Source organism: Anomaloglossus baeobatrachus, chromosome 3, assembly GCF_048569485.1.
Source record: "Anomaloglossus baeobatrachus isolate aAnoBae1 chromosome 3, aAnoBae1.hap1, whole genome shotgun sequence".
Lineage (NCBI taxonomy): Eukaryota > Metazoa > Chordata > Amphibia > Anura > Aromobatidae > Anomaloglossus > Anomaloglossus baeobatrachus.
This window is the reverse complement of record NC_134355.1, coordinates 478,631,939-478,646,129: the sequence shown is the minus strand read 5'-3', so window position 1 is coordinate 478,646,129 and position 14,191 is coordinate 478,631,939. Positions and strand designations below refer to the sequence as shown.

Sequence of the window (14,191 nt, the reverse complement as noted above, 5' to 3'; positions counted from 1 at the left end):
AGATACAACTCAATAAAAAAATAAAAAAGACAAGTCCAGATGCAATTATTCTGTTTTTATTGGTTCAAACGTTATCCTCAAAATATGACAGCGTCCAATAGATGTTTCGGCTATTTCATGTCTTTTTCAATAAACTGTCAATAGGTTATAATTAGTTAGAATGTGACAATCATATCAGTACAACTGTAGAGTCCAGGATAAATAATGTCTCATCAAAGTGTCCAAAGATTCAAGAGCTGGGTTGTATGAGTCAAACCTATGGTAACAGAATATAGCTACGCACCGCAAAAATAGAACTTCAAAGATACTTGGCACTCTAAATATACTAGTCAAAGACCTAATGCGTGTATAAGGCTTATTGAAACAACAGGAAAAAATGTTTTATGTATAACGCTCTAGTTTCTGCCTTAAAATTCTGATAAGCACTATGGCAACCTATGTCACAGGACTTGCATATATCACAGCAAAAAAAAAATTTAAGGAGTAATTATCCAAAATTAACCCTGGATTGGATCACTAGCCAAGGTTGATCCTGGATGATTACTCCTTAACATTTTTTTTTGCTGTTATATATGCAAGTCCTGTGACATAGGTTGCCATAGTGCTTATCAAAATTTAAAGGCAGAAACTAGAGAGTTATACATAAAAAGTTTTACACAGTTCGCTGGTACTGCCATTTCCTGTTGTTTCAATAAGCCTTATACATGCATCAGGTCTTTGACCAGTATATTTACAGAGTGCCAAGTATCTTTGAAGTTCTGTTTCTTTGGTTCATAGCTATATCCTGTTACCACAGGTTTGACTCATACAACCCAGCTTTTGAATCTTTGGACACTTCGATGAGACATTATTTATCCTGGACTCTACAGTTGTACTGATCTGATCGTCACATTCTAACTAATCATAAGCCTATTAACAGTTTATTGAAAAGGGCATGAAATAGCCAAAACGTCTGTTGGATGCTGTCATTTTTTGAGGATCACGTTTGAACCAATAAAAACAGAATAATTGCATGTGGACTTGTCTTTTTCATTTTTGTATTGAGTGTCAGAGTTGTATCTTTTGCTTCTTTGTTTAATGACTTGTGACTATCTATCTTCCTCTTGATTACATTCAGGAGGTTTTCAATGGGGTTCAGGTCTGGAGATTGGGCTTACTTATTTATTTACTACAGGGTATATACGCAGTGTGCAGCCAGCCCTAGGATAGGCTACGTTAAGAGTGAGACAAACCCCCTGCACTGCACTAAAACTGTCAGGATGACTGAGATAGATTTCATTATTAGTCCTCACTCCCATTTGCGTTTAACACGGATACGTGCAATAAGTACAGTCTGATAAAACACTGGATTGCACTCACACCAATTTTAAACAATTAGGCAGTGTTCAACTGCAATTTTTTTTATGATGAATTGGCATGAGAAAAAAGTCACAGCATGCTGCATTTGACAACGTATATCCTAACCATTACATTCATACAAGTCTATGGGTGAAACATTGGACTGCACTTGGATGATATCCGAGTACAGTGCGATATATGCACAGACAGGCAGTGGAGAAGATGGAACGATGACTCTCTCCCTTTTCTCCTCATCAGTGATCTGATCACAGGATCGGATCACAGTTGCATGATACTTGGCTTATGCTCTTAGCAGAGCATGAGCCAAGGTTATTAGCATATGGCTTCTGATTCTCTTGCATCAGATGCCACACGTAAGTGGAAAAGAGGCCTTAGTTTGCTAAGGTGTTTATCTTCTACTTAAGCCTACTCTACTCAGTGTCCTTTTAGGCTGACTGAACAGAGTAATGCAAGTTCACAATGCCTGACCATTACCTGCTCTGACATGCGTATGTCTCAAGCAGTTGCTCTTTATGCAGCCTATCCTACTATGTGTCTTCTAAAACCCAGGAAGGGTGCGCACTGATTTATGACAGTTGCCATCTTTAAAGTACTGACAGAGTGTACAAGATAAACCATATCTTTTTTTTAAATAAAGGTATTTAAAAAAGTATTTTTAATATTTAGAAGTATGTTATTTATTTTACAACAATTATCAAATAACCCCTCTAAAGGGAACCTGTCAGGTACAATTTGCACCTAGAACCAAAATCAGTTCTGGGTGCATATTGCTATTCCCTGCCTTGCATTCCCAGCCTATTGTAGTATACATAAAGCGATCTTTAGAAAAGTATTTCTAAAGATCCCATATGATATGCTAATGAGGCCAGGGACTAGTTGGCAAGGGTGTTAGTTCCACTGGCTAGTAGGCCCTCTTAGCATGTAAGCACGCCACTGTTGGCATGGTAAAATGCTAATGAATGCGCAGCGTCAGAGGATGGTCATGCACACTTCTTTGCTACCATCACATCGGACTCCTGGATTTTGGCTCAGTGTGCATGATCCCGGACTTTTGGTCATGCAAACTAAGAAGCCGGGTGAATGCTCCTGTCTTCAAACTCATGTAGTGTACATGACTGAAAATCCAGGATCATGCTCACCTAGCCGAAGTCCAGCATTGGACATGATGGCAGCAGAGAGGTGAGTGACCATGTCTCTGACGCTGCACATTCATTAGCATGCTAGCATGCCCACAGGTGCGTGCTTACATGCTAAGGGGGCCGACTAGCCAAGGGAACTTGCCGACTAGTCCCTGGCCTCATTAGCATATTATATGGGATCTTTAGAAATACTTTTCCTTATTATATGACTATAATTGTTATGTTTATGTAATATTTAATAAAAATTGTTTTTATCATTATTGATCGTGGTACGCTATTTTTGTTGGATATGCTAAGGGGGCCGACTAGGCAAGGGAATTAACACCCTTGCTACTAGTCACTGGCTTCATTAGCATATCATTTGGGGTCTTTAGAAATACTTTTTCTAAAGATACCTTTATTTATGCTACTATAGACTGAGACAGTTAAGCAGGAATCACTAATATGCACTGCTCATGGTTCTGGGTGTATATTGCAAATGACAGGTTTATTTAATGATGTTGCAATTAAAATATATGATATTAAATTTTAAAAAATGTGTTATACATATTTAGAATTTGTTGTTCAGCCTTATATATGTGTATATTGTGTACATTATATTGCTTCTTGGTGTTCTCTCCTGATTGTTACATTATTATGCGACTTATAGTATTATATCTGCACTTTGCGTCGAGGTAGTTGCAGTTCTAAATGCATCCTCTGGCCGAAATTGCTTTTACCAAAGTTGCTTTTGACCATCAAAACGCTATAAAAACGCATGCGTATTTACCGTGTTTTAGCCGTGTTTTTAGCGCTTTTTTACATGCTTTTCCATTGCTTAAAGTAAGATGCATTTTGATTACAAAGACACTACTAAATAAAGTTTTAAATGTGAAAAAAATATGAAAAAAGGAAAAAAAATGAAAACAAATATAATTTATTAAATCATAGCGAAAATAGTTATATTTAACATAATTATAGTGGTTTAATACTATTTATGGCTAAAATATCAATAAATTAATAGTTTTCAATAATTTAATTTTCAGACTGTGTGTGTGTAAAGGGACATATCATTCCATTATTTTGATGTCATAATCACATGTATTTAGGTAGTCCAAATCGCATGCTTTCTGCAGCTAAAAAGCATGTAAAACGCTGACATTTGGATGTTGCTTGCTTTTTGCAACTTCTCATTGACTTCAATGTTAGCAAAACGCAGCTCAAATGGCAAAAACAATTGACATGCTGCTTCTTTGAACGCTGAGTTTTTGCCCAAAATTATGCAAATTAAACGCAGCGTTTTGAGCTGCAAAGTGCGGACAAGAATTCCTCATTTCCCATAGACTTTGCTTGAAAATCAAAACGCATGCCTTTTGGCATGAAAACTCTGCGGTTCAAAACGCTGCGGAAACGCAGGTAAAAACGCAAAGTGCGGACACAGCCATAGGATTTGTGCTTGTCCAACACATTGTTAAATTAGACAAATTCCTTATACTATGGTTTTAATTTTCCTGTCTGTATCATTTAAAATTTAATTTAAAATGGTAGATAAACAATGAAACACATTTTATGAATACAAAGGGAAAGTAAAGGTATGTTTTTCTTCAAGAGACGAAGCAGAAAAGGACTACTGAGTTTCCTCTGAGGCATTTCATGAATGACATTGAGAGTGGGTTGCTTCCTATTTCAAGGTACACCACTATAGACAGATCTCTGGAGATTCATGCTTCATCTAGCAGGAGACAACTGGCACTGAAGCTAGACATGACCACGGGTAGGGAATTTAGGTTCTGTTCCAAACATCTTGTTTGCTTTATGTCAGGTCACATGCTGGGCTTTTTACGATCCTGCAACAACATATGCAGATTAGTTACTATAACCTAGGTTGGAATATAAATAGTTCTCATGCGCTACATACATGACCGCTACCATTATCTATGTGCGACTCATTTGTAAAATTGATTGATAAATAGATTCAAATTTTTACAACCTGTTTACTTTAGAAGTGAACATGTAAACATTAGTATTTATTCGGCAGGCACATATAATCGCACATGCAGTGTGGTAGATTGTGATTTTTTTTTTTTTAACTAGTACAGATGTGGATACAAAAGAAATATCTTTTTATTTTGTTTTGCATCAACTGTATAAAAACTGCTACAAAAATTGCACAAAAATGGTATGTGTGATTCCAGCTAAAGCCTGCTTTACACACTGCAATGTATCTTACAATGTGTCGGCGGGGTCACGTCGGAAGTGACGCACATCCGGCATTGTAAGTACATTGCAGTGTGTGACAGGTACATGCGATTGCGATTGAACGGTAAAACGCTCATCGCATACACATCGTACCTGTCTCTAGAATTGCACGTTAGATTGTTCATCGTACCCGGGGTAGCACACATCGCAGTGTGTGACACCCCGGGAACAATGAACAGATCTTACCTACGTCCTGTGGCTCCTGGCCCACAATGCGGAAGGAAGGAGGTGGGCGGGATGTTTACATTCCGCTTAGCTCCACCCCTCCGCTACTATTGGCCGGCTCCCGTGTGACGTCGCTGTGACGCCGAACGTCCCTCCCACTCCAGGAAGTGGACGTTCGCCGTCCACAGCTAGGTCGTATGGACGGGTAAGTATGTGTGACGGGGGTTACTCGTATGTGTGGCATGTTCAACAAATTGAACGTGCCTCACATATGATGGGGGCGTTTCAAATCGCATACGAAATCGTATGCGAAATTGCAACGTGTAAAGCAGGCTTAAAACAAGCAAAACTCTACAATTTGTGTTTACAGCTATTTGAGACTCAATAGTTAATGACCCTGTAAGGTTTTACTTTTTTCCCGTTTAAATATGTACAGATGCAAACAAATGATTATAAATTTTCTTAGAAAGTTACTTTAGTGGATTACTATGAATTAAATTTGTAGAAGACATTGATTTATCTCAAATTGTAAATACTTTTTTATATTCTTCATAATATCCCAATGCTGTTATCTGCATTGTTTTAACAATGGCTAAACCTACGGTATATTGTGTTATTTGGTATTCTGATTTACTAATGTTTTAAAGGAAATTTGTCATCAGGTTTTCGCTACGTCATCCAAGAGCAGCATATTGTTGGAAAGTGACCCTGATTCCAATGTGGAGTCCCTTAGATTACAGAGTCAGTGTTGGAGAAGAGAACTGGGGTTAATAATGCGCTGTCACCAGATTGACACAATGTTGTCAATCTGGCGGCAGCGGGGCATTAACCCTGATTCTGCTCTCCATCACTGATTTCATGATTTCACCAAAGCTGGAGCTGCTGCCATTTCTCAGGCTTTATTAGGGGTTGTAATAACTTTTTTAATAACTGCCATTTCAATATCATGGGGTGCTATTCAATAAAAATAATATTTTCACAAACCCTTTGGGTTGATAATTGATATTAATATCATATAAATTGGCACAATTATATCAATACCATTTGTATACAATTGGGTGTTATTTGATAATTTATTTCCATAAATAATGTATATAAACATGTTGTGGCTTGATAACTAAATGATACTATGTATATTCGGCATCTGTAATTCAGTTTATGCCCCTCCTGATGGTCTCCCTTGTTTTTCACTTTTATGAGTGATTCGTAAATATTAAAATAAAATAAAAATATATTTATTCAAGTACTATTGGTGCAATCGCATAATTTTGTCCCTAGGGTTGGATACCCTTGGGTCTTATAGTTGGTTTAGCATATGTCGTGTGTCCACTAACCACAAATGAAGGACAAATTATTGATTCATTTATTAGGGGTTGTGACTGGCACAACCCTTTTAGGTGAATTCTTCTTATCGATTAATTCATTTTAATTACCGGGTAAGACCTTATCTGCGCTTTTTATTTGTAGCTTTGTACTTGGATTACAGGGTGTAACAGTTGTGAGACAGAGATCTAAGATGTTGCAGAGCTTTGAAAGCTAACCCTTCCCTCACCACAACTCTCCCTGTACATTGTCTTTTGAGAATGAGCTGCTTATCCAAGGTGGAGTTTGTCAAGCACATCTTGACATGAGGCAGCTAGTGACAGCAACATTAATATCTTGACGATAAAACTTTTCGAGCAGCACACAGCTTAACAAAAAACACATTGCTAAAATCTGTTTCAGCCCCTATCCCCTGGTGTCTTCATATTGTATAGCAAAAACTTGCTGACAGGTTCTCTTTAAGTGGATTTTGGAGGGCTATCACTTATTTTCAATCAGTTTTGCAAACTTACATTACAAAATGTTTGACATATTGATAACTTATAAATAGGACAGGTCATCGATACCCTCACTAAACTGCACTTAGAAGTAGCCACAAAACCTGGGATGTCAGGTTTATGAAGGTCACCAATTTCATACTAATGATAATGATAGGTCATCAGCATGTAAGTCCCGGACAACATCTCTAATCTTTGCAAATCAATGCTAGTGCTGTTTACAAAGAGTTTGATTTTTTCATAATTCACTTCCGATTGCTGAAAGACAATTTTAACTATTCTCATCTATACATAATGGAAAATGTGTGTTTTTAGAAACTGTTGCCCATTTACACAATTAGTATGTGGAATTGTACTAAAGACACCTATTAACCAATATGAAATATTTTGAGATGAAAAAAATATTATTTTAGCCAATTACTGTGACTTTATTAGTCAACTAACTGCTGTAGTGAAGGAACATTTAGTTCTTGGTTCAAATCTGGTCTTAGACCATTTCAAGCTAAAAGTTTTAACCCCTTCACGCCTGGTGATTTTCCGTTTTTCCTTTTTGTTTTTTCCTTCCCTTTTCCGAGAGCCATAACTTTTTTATTTTTTTTCAATATTGCGGTACGAGTTGTACTTTTCAATGAAACTAATAGCTTTACCATATGATGTACTGGAAAATGGGAAAAAAATCCAAATGTGAAGACAAAGTGAAAAAAGTGAAATTCCACAATGGTTTTGGGTATGTTTTTATTCAGCATATTAACTATATAGTAAAGCTGACATGTCAATATGATGCCTCAGGTTTGTACGAGTTCGTAGATACCAAACAATGTATACTTTTATCTAAGTGGTGAAAAAAAATTCTGAAATTTGTCCCCAAAAAAAGAATGGCACTTTTGTTGCCATTTTTCAAGATCCATAGCATTATTATTTTTTGTAATCTGGGGCTCAGTGACAGCTTATTTTTTGCATCTTGAGCTGATGTTTTTAATGATACCATATTTGTGCAGATGCGCTGTTTTAATCACCTGTAATTGCGTTTTAAAGCGCTCACAGCCTAAAAGCTTGCTGATTGGCTGATTTGCAACCTTTCAACAAGCTTTATTCGAGTGACAAACCTGAACAGGAACTGGACGTACAGTCAAAAGTCTGTTCAACGTTCAGCATCGAACACAAGTTGTTTGGCTCAGACCCCGAACTTTACAGTTCGAGTTCGCTCATCCCTAGAATTAATATGTTGCAGTAGATGACTTGAAGAAACAAATCCTTGCATAATAAACGCTTCGCAATTTAACACTTATTTAATAATATAAATGAAATCATAGTAAAGAATCATTCGAGAATAAAAATTGTAGCATTACAATGTAATATAATTTACAGAAGATCATGTTGCAACTGTTGTAGAATGTGAGATATGACTTGGGAATTAACAGGATTTTACTGTAATGTTTCACCCAATGTGCTACCTATTAGGAATCAAATTAGAGCTCCATAATTGCAGAAATATAAATCCTTTGTCTTAAGTGTACCATACCGGTAGAAATGCATTAATATATGAATGCAGAATGAAATGTAATAAACGCTAACTTAGAAGACAGAAAAAAATATTACTGACTTGAACATGTACTTAATGATTAAACTTGTAATATTTTCTTGTAAAAGAGAAACAGCTCTCATTTCCCCTGATTGGGTGCCTCTTTCCCCTTAATCTGGCTACTGTACTTTCTCTTGCTGTTACGAAACTCTCGCGGAAAATCTTGAACTATTAAGGTTCATTAACTTGCAAGTTATATTAATGTTTTAGGCAAAAATAGAAGTGGATCAAAAAGGAAGTAAAATGTGAAGAAAAGGCTTCTACATTTTTTTTATTTACAAAAATAAAAGAAAAATAGCATAAAAAAGATGTGTCTATTCAATTAATATTTTACTTACACATTATATTACATGGAGCATAGTTGCAGAGAGACCATGTTAAAATGAAGAAGGGGTGCACACACACACACACACACACACGTGCATGCACTCACACACAAAGATACACGCACACAAAGACACACGTTGTACACAAAATTATGGAAGCAATCCACCTAGTTATTCACTAGTTCCAGCTTTACGTAATAGAAATCTATTATATAAAGCTCAGTGTTTGTGCATGTGTGTGTGTGTGTGTGTGTGTGTGTGCTCGCTAAAGGAATCTGCACCGTCGCATTTACAATCATGAAATTTTGCACAGACACCCCATGTGACTCAGGGAACGTCATAGATTATGTTTTGAAAGGAAAATTTAACCCTTCACTTTAGTTTTCCTTTTTGTGGCTTACATCCCTATCCTGGCATCCTGGGCTCCTCCAGCGCGTAGTTGACTTCATGACTGCTTTCATAGAGGACCGGACTGGAATCTGGGCCAGGGCAGTGCAAATTATTTTTTTAACTTTGTAAACTTGTTATGATATTATGCATCTCAATTAAACAATTTTTTCAACCACATAAAGGTAGTTTGTGCAAATTCAAAGAGCCAAGTGCTGAAGAGCATGATATATAAAAATGACCTTTCCTCTGTCACATCATCAACTGCGGAGTTTAGAGTGTCTCTAGAAGAGGCATCAGAACATGAACTGTGTGACAGGAGTTACATGGATTAGGATTCATTGCCTGAGTAACTTTGCACAAGCCTAAGATCACCATTCACAAAACTTAAGTGGTGTAAATGATGTTGGCACTGGAGTCCAGAACAGGAAAAAAGTGTACTGCTTGGTACTTATTCAGATATTTATTTTTGAAGTATGTGTTATATCTCTGTTTTTCACACATAGAACATGAACAAATAGATTAGAAAATAAATTCGTATGGAACTGAATCCAACTTGAATTTTACAAAAGTCCATATTGACCAAAATGTGGATGTTTTGAGAATTTGCTTTTGCATGTACAGAACCATAAATAGATTTAAAAAAATAAGACAAATACTTATACTAATCTCACTGCTCACTTCTCTGTTCCCTCCAAATCTCACCATTACCTGTCAGGAATCTTCTGATTCCCGCTGCTCACTCTTAAATCCTCAGAACGTCCATCTGTGATCTGATGAGGCTCAGGATAGCCTTGTGTATGCCTGTGGCATACGTCACGAATTTACGACCTTGCGTACAAACCTCTCAGACATAATCAGAGCCAATTGTCCTGGCTCAGAGTGAGAGGCTGGGAATTTCAATTTCAGTGGCGGGAATCAGAGGATGCGAGAGAACCCAGTTTGAGGTCGGTAAAGTGAGCAGTCATGTAAAAAGAAGGATTATTTTTTTTGCATATGTATATTAAGCTCCTGAGTCTGGTGAGATCCCAGAGCCTAATAAAGGACGTTACATTTAGAGATCAATCCCTTATTGTAGGGGGAGTGAGCTGAATGCTCTCAGTTCTTGAACACTGAAAAATTAAATTCATTTTTTTCTTTTAGTTGTAACTCATTAATTTCAACTACCATAAAGGACACATACAAAGTATTCAAATTATCTCTCCAGGATAGGAGACAAACTCTAGCGCAGCGCCACCTATTGGAAGTAGCGATCCTAAAAGTTAAATGTGGATTTTTAACAGTCCTTTACATATAACTAGGATATATATGCCAGATCAGAATCCCAATTTGCAGACACGGTGTTTCAGGGTGCTTGCCCCTCGTCAGTGCAAAGTATGGGGTATCTGATCTGGCTCATGAGAAGCTTTGTGGGGACCATGGGGGAACACTATTCTCCTTATGGAGACTTTGCAAGTCAGTCTGGATGCCAGTGAAGGAAGGGGACTTATAGCTGCCATGCCCCTCTGCAAAATATTCAAATTATCTCTCCAGGACAGGAGACAAACTCTAGCGCAGCGCCACCTATTTGAAGTAGCGATCCTAAAAGTTAAATGTGGATTTTTAACAATCCTTTACATATAACTAGGATATATATGCCAGATCAGAATCCCAATTTGCAGACACAGTGTTTCGGGGTGCTTGCCCCTCGTCAGTGCAAAGTATGGGGTGTCTCATCTGGCTCATGAGAAGCTTTGTGGGGACCAAGGGGGAACACTATTCAACACTATACAAAGAATACATACAGTTTTGGAAGAATGCTATGTTTTCAATATGGTAACCTCAAAAGAAGCTTTTTGAAAATAAAAGTATGAATACAGAATTCAAACACAACAAAATATTAATTTTCTTTTATAAATAGAAATCTTGTTAAAGAAATATACTGTAATTAAATACTGTAGATATTCACTTTAAATATACAGTTCTTTGTTTGCTCATATAGAGCAAAAATAAAACCTTTTTAATTTGTCATTCCATTGGGCACCTGATATGCATGGTAATTGTGATGTTCAGAAACCAGCTTGCCATTGCCCTACCAACATGTAAATTCACTACATTTTAAGCTATTGATTAATAGTAAAATGCCAGGAAAAAGGCTTTGTACACCTGTCCTATTTTTGTATTTTCTTGTGTTGATTTATCAGTGTCTAAAATAAGTTATAACTATTCTGGGAAGCTGATTTATTATGCAGAGCGGTGGACTATTTCTCCCTCGGTATCAGTTGATGAATCTAGGCCAATATGTTTTACTGCTCATTCGCAATATGGAAGGCTGAAGTTAAAAAATTATGTTCTTTTGTGGCTTCTCATGTTGCTCAAATGATTTAATATCATGTTTAAATCATTTACCAAAGCTCAATCGCCTTAAATACATTGTTCATTTAACTCTTCTGAAGTTGCGTATATGCCAGCCTAATACTTCCTAAAGAATAGATCCTCCAGAATAATGTCACATCTAATGAACTACGTCAAACTGATCCAAGTAGAGAAATTATTTAACTCCACTTACCCTTGTAGTTTTCATGCTAATTAATGTAAACTATTACATGGATGTATTACCTGTCTCTAAATATAACTACTGTGATAAACTTTATATAGCTATGTACTGTAGATCTACATAGAGTCACTATATTTCCACATGTATAATATTGGTTAAATTCTGTGTTCATAGTAGGTCCATATGATGCCATAAATACATGTAATTTGATTTGTTGTCACCTGATACTTATGACTATTTTTATGTTGCTTTAATTGGGCTTATATGTGTCATGCTTAATTAAAAAGTATACACTTCTATAAGGGTGTGGGTGGTCAGGTAGGCTCCAAGTCATGGCACTTTCCACTATCAGTGTATTCCACATGATTCTTTTCTCTCTCTGGTAGTGGCAACCTTAGTCACCATACCCTCAACAAGCGGTGGATAGCGCATGTTTTCCTCTTGCCCCTTCGGTGACGTCAGCCAGATTACCATACTTTTATTACAAGTGGTAGATACCGCATACTTCTTTTCTGCCCTTTCTGGTGTAGACACCAAACTACCTACATTTTTATTTTTATATTCAATAGCGATGGACTCCACACAAATTGTGTTGTAACAAGTATTGAACAATCTGCACCATTTTTGACCAATAATCTACATAGTAGTCGCTTCATGTGAACTCTCACCCAAACCTTTTCCACAGCCGTGGATTCACACAGGGTTTGCTATAGGTGGTTTTGAGTAGAAGTTCATTCTTATAACAGGTCTACTTCCTACCTGGTTTCTCATTCACACTTGAACTTTTCTCATTCGCCTCTCAATTATAGATAGGTTCTTGAAGAAGGTCAAAGCAGGGACCGAAATGTTGAACTGTTTGAAGTTGTAATAAAATTTATTCTTTTTTTCACATTAATTGGAGTGCTTGGTGCTAATTTTTCTATATATGGAATTAAAAAGTATGGCTATTTTCTTCTGAGAGCAGCTACCTACCAGTTCCCGAGATCTTTTTGGTATTGAAGTTTTTTTCTTATTCACTTCAACTAAGCTGCATTAACAGACAAAACCCATGTAATGGGGCTACTCATGGATCAAACACCTGTTGTGATTTTGTCCATTAAGCTCCATGTTAGATAACTGCATGTTGTTCAAAAAGTATTGAAACATTGAACAGTTGGACATGTGCATTCAAAACTTTTGAGAAGGTCACATTAAGTTCACCTGAAAATGTAAGAGTGTATGTTATGATCATCCTCAAATTTCACCCGAAAGCCACATATCTCTACTTTTTGTAAGTAGTATATGTAGTGAGTACATGTGTTTGGGTGTATGAATGTGTATTTAAAGTATATTCTCTATCGGTCTACAAAAAATTAGGATTACAGCTATACAATTGTGTGTGTGAGTAACTATGTATGTTCTTTTTGTAAATCAATGGGAAAAATTACTTAAATTAGGTGGCTGGATACTACATTATTCATGGGGGTCTTTATTCTTTCTGTGCATTGAATCTGATCTCAGATTCTTTACTTGTTATTTAAAAGTCTGTCAGTAGACAGAAAACACAAAATAAGAAAGGTCTGCCTTTCTTCCTATATAGACCAAGGAAGAAGAAAGGTCTATCATACATTTTTAAATACACTGCAGATCTAATGTAAAATCCCTTCTTGCTTTCCAGATATTTCACACAGACTTCTGTCAATAAAACAAACTCAAACCCTGCAAAAAATATTGCACATCTATGGACTTCAATAGGCTTAAAAGAAGTTCAGTTAGTAAATTATTCAGTCTTACTTGACCTACCAGGCTCTTCTCCAAATACTATCACTCTGAACAATGGACAATGCTATTATGCAGGTGGACAGCAGTGTGATGAAGAGACCAAAAGTCAGGAATTTCTGTACATGTATGCTGCCTATTCTGCCATTGGAGCTATGGAGGTAATATTGCTATTTATCACTGTCATTTAAATATAATGTATGTATATATTTTTGGGTTTTATGGCATGGAAAGAATTGTTTTTGTTTTTAACAGCAAATGTAAAAATAACAAATACTTACTGTGTATTCAAGAACTGGTAAAACAAATCTACACCTCAGTTTATTTTAAAAGTGAATAATGTGGTTAGAGAAGTCATGATCTTAAAGAATACCAATGAAGATTTTTTTATCAATACGTCTGTGTATATGTGCATGTAATGTAATGTGAGTGGATTCCTATCTTCACAAAATTAATAATAATATTTTTTATTTCTATAGCGCCAACATATTCCACAGCGCTTTACAATTTAGAGGGGACATGTACAGACAATATGAGACAATACAAATAGCAAAATTCAGATACCAAGAGGAGTGAGGGCCCTGCTCGTAAGCTTACAGTCTATGAAGGAATAGGGGAGGCACAAAGGGTGAATGGTGGAGGGGGCGAGGGGGAGAGAAAAGCTTGTCACATATGGTCCAGCCATCGATTTAGTAGGGGATGCAAAACCAGCTGCGAGGACCAGTCGCCAGCCAGAATTTATACAGTTACACAGTGTAAAAAAGTACATAGAGAGGAATGGAATCAGAAGATACAGGGGACAAGAATTGGAAGTAAATTTTATGAATGACACAAAGGGACTAGACTAGATCAAGATGGTAAGATGATAGGCTAGTCTAAAG

At 36.6% G+C, this 14,191-nt stretch overlaps 1 protein-coding gene across 1 annotated transcript in view; it reads left to right on the top strand.

Moving 5' to 3' along the window:
• Nucleotides 1-14,191, top strand: part of NAALADL2 (N-acetylated alpha-linked acidic dipeptidase like 2) — a 937,508-nt gene that overhangs the window by 153,144 nt on the left and 770,173 nt on the right. The window contains exon 3 of the mRNA XM_075341533.1: nucleotides 13,210-13,471. Within this exon, the coding sequence (XP_075197648.1) occupies nucleotides 13,210-13,471 (262 nt within the window). The remainder of the gene's footprint in view (nucleotides 1-13,209; nucleotides 13,472-14,191) is intronic.